At 39.4% G+C, this 6000-nt stretch overlaps 1 protein-coding gene across 7 annotated transcripts in view; it reads right to left on the bottom strand.

The window, feature by feature from the left end:
* Positions 1-375: 375 nt before the first annotated feature.
* BRD1 (bromodomain containing 1) overlaps positions 376-6000 on the bottom strand; it is a 106313-nt gene continuing 100688 nt past the window's right edge. For all 7 annotated transcript variants that reach the window (XM_073328328.1, XM_073328329.1, XM_073328331.1 and 4 more), the window contains one exon: positions 376-1781. In XM_073328328.1, coding sequence (XP_073184429.1) covers positions 1598-1781 — 184 coding nt within the window. In that variant the 3' untranslated portion in view covers positions 376-1597. The remainder of the gene's footprint in view (positions 1782-6000) is intronic.

Here is a 6000-nt window from a genome sequence, read left to right as displayed (position 1 = left end):
CAATGTAGAATGCTATGCAATGAATTAAAAAAAGATTTTAAAAGTATTGGTTTTGCTGTATTCACTAATCCATTATAAAAAAAGCTGGGCATAAATACTTTGTGCATTCATGTGCATTATTTGGTGTTGCATATTATGTAACTTGGTACAGTATTTAAGATATCACTGCAAAAGAGTTCAACACAGTGCATTTATAAATAATGGAGTCATTATAAATCACATTGCAAACATACCTTGCCATTTTCATTGTTACAAATTCAGTATTTCAGTGAACGTAGGAATAAAGTAGCTACAACAATCAATATCTTGACTTTATTTTTTTAATATAAAAAAATGCAGTTCTGGAAACCCACCCTTCTTTCTTTTCCCTCACCCATACATAATGCTTTACTTCTTAAAAATAAAAATAAAGTACTAATTCTATATACATCACATGTACCATACAAAAATGTATCCAAAGTTTCTATTGCTACCAAAGTGTTCTAAATTAAAAGTTACATAAATCCCCTCATTGGAAACAAAGGCATACAGGTTACAAAAAATCAAATTACACACAAGCCATCAAGTCATTTTATACAATTTTCAATACATTTTTCTCCCAAAGCAAGTTATCGCCTCACGTGCCTGTATAAAAATGCATATCAATATACTTTGTCAAATTTATTTTTCATTATAAAGGAAATTAATACATTTTCTATAATAAATAAAACAGGGAGGCACATATATGAAAAAAAAATCTATGGGAGATAGATGGGATGGTTTTGAAAAAAAAATAATGTGCTCACTGGCTTTAAGCCAAGTTTGTTTATAACAAAGAAAAAACGGGAAAAAAATCTCTAAAAAAAGTTATTTGGGGCAATAATGGAGCGTTTTTGGTGATTTGCAAGTGATGTACATAGCATAATTTTACTCTTGATGCCTTTCTCACAAAGTACCCTCCAAAATAATGTAATTTTCTTTCTTAAAATACACATTTGTAATTGTAAATTTACATCAGTCTTAAATATGTGGTACTTTGTGCAAAGAGCAATGATTTACACAAAATTAAACATTCACAAGTCTTTCAAAAGCTACAGATCAAGGGAAAATGATACAAGCAGCACCATATTGTATAATATATGATTTAGGCAAACATATCTTTGATGTTATTTTGATATTAGGCTTTAAATTCACTAAGCACCTTAAGCTGGAAGATGGTGCTTATGTACTTTACTTTTTTTTTAATATGTAAAAAACATGGAAATGAAAACCTACTCTCTCCCCATCAAAATTAAAAAAGGGAATTAAAGAGCTACCTCTAAAATCAGAATAAGTTAAGTGTTGAATATACATATATGTACAATTTATGAACACTATGAACAGGACATTTTAACAGGTTTAGTGGAAAATCCTCCAAACTACAACACGATGATAAAATCATTAATCTATATGGCAATGGTGATTTAGAGAAACTGCTCAAGTGTTTGAAGTTTGCAGAACTCAGCCACTGAATCAATGATTAAGGAGTTGTATTGTCAATACATTCTTTTAGACAATGAGGTTAATTAATAAAGTTCAAGTCTGTGTATGGTGTGTTTCTTGCCTTGGTAGCACCTTGTCAGTCAATATCACTGAAGTCGCTGACTGGTTCTCCATGGACTCTACTTAGATGAGTCATAGCACGATCAAAAGCAATTCTCACAGCTTTACGAATGCTTGAGTTTCGACCTTCCATCATTTTTAACTTGTCTATGGTCTCATCAATCCCCAGGGGAACCATTTTGGATTTTGGAAGCCATTGCCTATAAATAGGATCAAATAAATCTTAGGTTAAATAAAGCATAGATCAACAGGATTGTTCTTACAGAGGACTAAACTAGCTCTTACGTAATGCTTCTCATGCAGTGTGTCAAAACAATTTATCATCACCTTAAAAAAAATCCAATAGCAAAATTCTTACCAAAGATAGGACACCTGTTTTTAACGTGGGGTTTAAGACACAAGTAGCATCAGTCTCTTGAATAAACAAGACTTACAAATCCAACAGGCACCATAGGATTGAAATTGATGGCAAACACTGACTTTAATAGGAGTCAGTCTGATGCAACATCATATCTAGGTATTAAAACAACTCAGGCTTAGATTAGATAGTAATGGATTGTTTTCAGTCACTACTAGATTCAGCTGCTTTTACCTCTAGAATTTTTTTTAAAAACTATTAATTCTTCAATTTCCATCATTGCACAAATTTTTTGCAAAAATTTGGTTACTCCACACTCTAACGTGTGTTAGTTTTGGTCTCCAATAAGGAGTTCCATAGTCAATGAAATTCTGCTCAGTCCAGCATTCTGCATTTACCCTACAACATTTTAATACCAGCAATTCGGTGCATAGGGTAGAGAATGTGCAGCTCACTCTTCTCCATTAGGTAGTAGTGACTAGAGCCAGGTGTTTTTTAAAAAAATCAATGCTATTCACAAGCTTTCCAAATAGTTTTGAGCACATTTTTTGTGTGGGGTCTGAGGCACCTTTCACAAACAGACCAAGGAGGAAGGGAATAGAGGTAATAGTGCCTCCCTTATAGGCACTGATCTGGGATGTGGGAGACCAAGGTTCTGCTCCCCTCTCTGCCTGATAGGGAGAAGGGATTTGGACTTGGGAATCCCACCATACAGGCAAGCAACCTAGCCACTGGGCGATGGGGTATTCTGATATGAGTGTCTCAATCTCTCCTGTTCAAGCTGTTACACTGCTATTACTAAAAGCAATTACTCATTGGAGCAGGGATTTGAACTTTTGTCTCCTGTCTCCCTAGTGAGTAGCCCAGCCAACAGGCTACAGAGTCATTCTAACTCTCTCTCTCTCTCTCTCTGGCCCAATAACCATTATTTATACAAAGTGGAACAGTGTCAACAGAATAGACTGACAGACCCACCATCAGAATATCACACAGCCTAGTGGCTATGGCACTCTCTTGCAGTGTGGAGACCCAAGTTCAAATCCCTTCACCCTGTCAGGCAGAGGGGAGAACTGAACCCATATAGACTCAAACTTCCATCCCACGTCAGTGCCCTAACTGGTGGGCTAAATCTTAGGCAGGCACCATCATCTCGTTTTGTCAATCTAGCCATTTAAACACACACAAGGAAACAAAATGTTTCTGATCAAACAAAATGTTTCATTCATCCGAAACAGATTTTTCTGATTTGCCAATTTTTTCAAATTCTGTTAAACCACAACTGCATTTTTTATTTTAGTTTTCAAAACTGCCAATGAACCAAGAAAGTCAATTGTTCACCCAGCTCTACTAGTTATAGCATTAACAACTGCAAAAATAAAGAACTCTGAACTACAGTCTTACAAGTACAAGGAGGAGATATGTTTACATAAAATAAAAAAAAAATCATTTAGTTCATCTTTAAAAAGAGATGCTCATTTTAGTTAATTCACTTATTTTAGGCTTTAGATACTGGGAAGATAGTCTCACTAGGTAAAAATGAAATTCTTTTGAAATAAAATATTTCAATATCTGCATTTCTTATATTAAGAGATGGCAGAAGCTATGCTTCTGATGAGTTAAACTGTTCAAACTTGTAAGATGGGGGCCCCTTTTAAAACTGAATATGAATAAAATTTTTAATGACAGTCTTTAAGAGAGAAACTTTGTTACCAAATTATTATTCATTTCTTAGTATTGCTGTGGTACCTAGCAGCCCTAGTCATAGACCAGGACACCACTGTGCTAAGTGCTGCACAAACAGAGCAAAGAGATGGTACCTATCCCAAAGAATTTACAATCTAAATATAAGACGAAAGACACAGATGGGGGAGTACAAGGTAACATTAAGACAATATTGGTCAACATGACAGACAGTGGTCTCTGTACCAGCAGTCTAGCCGCTGTCAAGATTATTGTGGGCATCACAGAAAATGAGAGTTCTAAGAAAGGATCTGAAGGAAACTGATGAGTGAATTTTGCAGATGTTCAAGAGGAGTTCTTCCCAAATGCGAGGTAAAGCATGGGAGAAAGCATGAAGGTGCTTGTTTGAAATTTTAACAAGTGGGCAATGGAGGCTGGCATCACGGACCAAACAACGGTAAAGGTCAACATCTTGATAGAGAGAGTGGGGACAGGCTATGAAGTACCTTGAAAGTGAAGACAAGTAGCGTACATCTGATGTGATAAAGAGTGGGGAGTCAGTGGAGGAATGCAAAGAGAGTGAGACATGGTCAAAGCAAAAAGGCTAGGAAAACGATGTTTGCAGAAACTTTCTGAATGGTTATCAGTGGGACAAAACTGCATTAGCCAACGCCAGATAAAACGATGTTACAGTAGTCGATATGAAAGATGATGACAGCTTGGATAAGAGTTTTATCTGATAGGGTGGACAGGAAAAGCCATATCCTAGATATGTAATGCACAAAGAAGCTGCAAGATTTATACACAAACATGTGTAAGGGCCTAGAGAGAGGTTTGAATCAAAGATGATGTCCAGGTTAGGGGCGTGAGTGACAGTCAGGATGGTGGCATTGTCCACAGTGATCTAGAAAGGAGGTAATAAGGGAGGGCTGAGGAGGAAAGATTAAGAACTCTGTTTTAGCCATGTTGAGCTTGAGTTTGTGGCTAAACATCCACAAGGAGATTTTAGTGAGACAGGCCATGTCCATTTGGCCTGACAGGATTGCCTTGTGGAGTCCTTTTAGCTACTGGAAAGGACGTTTGGCACTGCTAATTCACATTACCGTGCTAACAGAGGTGCCCATCCAAAAACCATGCTGTCAGGTGTAACGTCCATAGATCTGAATGCCTGAGTCTGCCATAGTGTTGTGTCAGCAGTTACCAGAAACATCTGGAGCAGAAGTGAAGATTGTTTCAACATGCGGAGAAGGGGGAACCAGAACTGGTGAGGACAGAACACAGTTCATGGAGGAAGTTGCAGGGCGGAAGGGATGCGACCAGAGCATTGCTTAGTGGTGTTGCTGTTTTGTCCGCTCCAACGCAGCCTGTATTACCCAGGAGTTAGGTGGAGGGTGTGAAAATAAAATTTCTGAACCTTTGGGGGACCTAATATCTTTTGTTGGCCCACTTAAGAGTCAGTGCACATGTGGCTGGGGTATGCCACTCACTGCATGCCAGTTGAAGAATGGCATCATTGTTCTGGTGCCGATGCACGCAGAATGTCTAGTAGCTGGTGCTGACTGTCCTGCACCTCTTCCAATGGCATCTCGATATTCTACAAAGGAGTTCTTGAAAATGATGATAGTCATCTGAGGGGCAGGAAGATGTCTATGATACGGAAGGGAATCTCTCTGGATCTGCTGGTACCATCAGAGCCCGGCTGACTGGAGCATCATCTAACCCCATTTCCAAATGTCTACCCCCTTGTACATCGGCAGAGCCCTGCCCTGACCTTGGAGCCTCCTTCCAGATACTCGTGAAGGATGGGTCGGTGACACGGGAGTTCTCCCAAGCTGAAAGAGACTGCTCTGAAGGCAAATACTGGGGCCGTAAGCTCCAATATGACCAATCCAGTTGATACTGCTGTTTTTGTACTTGTACTCAACAAGTCAGATAATCAGCTTCTTGGGTAAGGCAAAGGAGGAAACTGTCATGGAGCCGTTGGAACCCTCTGGTAGTCATGTTTCTCTGGAAGTGGTGGACCGTGCTGAACATCTGGGTTCTTGGATTCAGATGAGTTGGACTTTTGCATGAATGGCAGTGCTGATGGAGCCCCTGGAATGGAATGCGTTAGAGAGGCATGGCCAGCAAGAGGTAGATGCAATGCAGGAGATGGAGCCCACTGCACTGGTGAGTGCGCCTGGACATGCACAGACCTCACTCCTTCCAGGGATAACAGTTTGTGAGGGCCGCTTCTCCCTGGAGTCAATGGAAGGTGGTCTACTGATGGGATCGGAACCAGTAAAGACACCTGTCTCAGGACTGACGAATCACGGGGTCTGTAACACCGGTACCAGAGTATCTGGAAGGAGGCTCCACGGTCAGGGCAGGGCTCTGCCAAT

The sequence above is a fragment of the Lepidochelys kempii genome, chromosome 1, assembly GCF_965140265.1.
Source record: "Lepidochelys kempii isolate rLepKem1 chromosome 1, rLepKem1.hap2, whole genome shotgun sequence".
NCBI lineage: Eukaryota > Metazoa > Chordata > Testudines > Cheloniidae > Lepidochelys > Lepidochelys kempii.
This window is presented reverse-complemented; position numbering and strand designations above follow the sequence as displayed.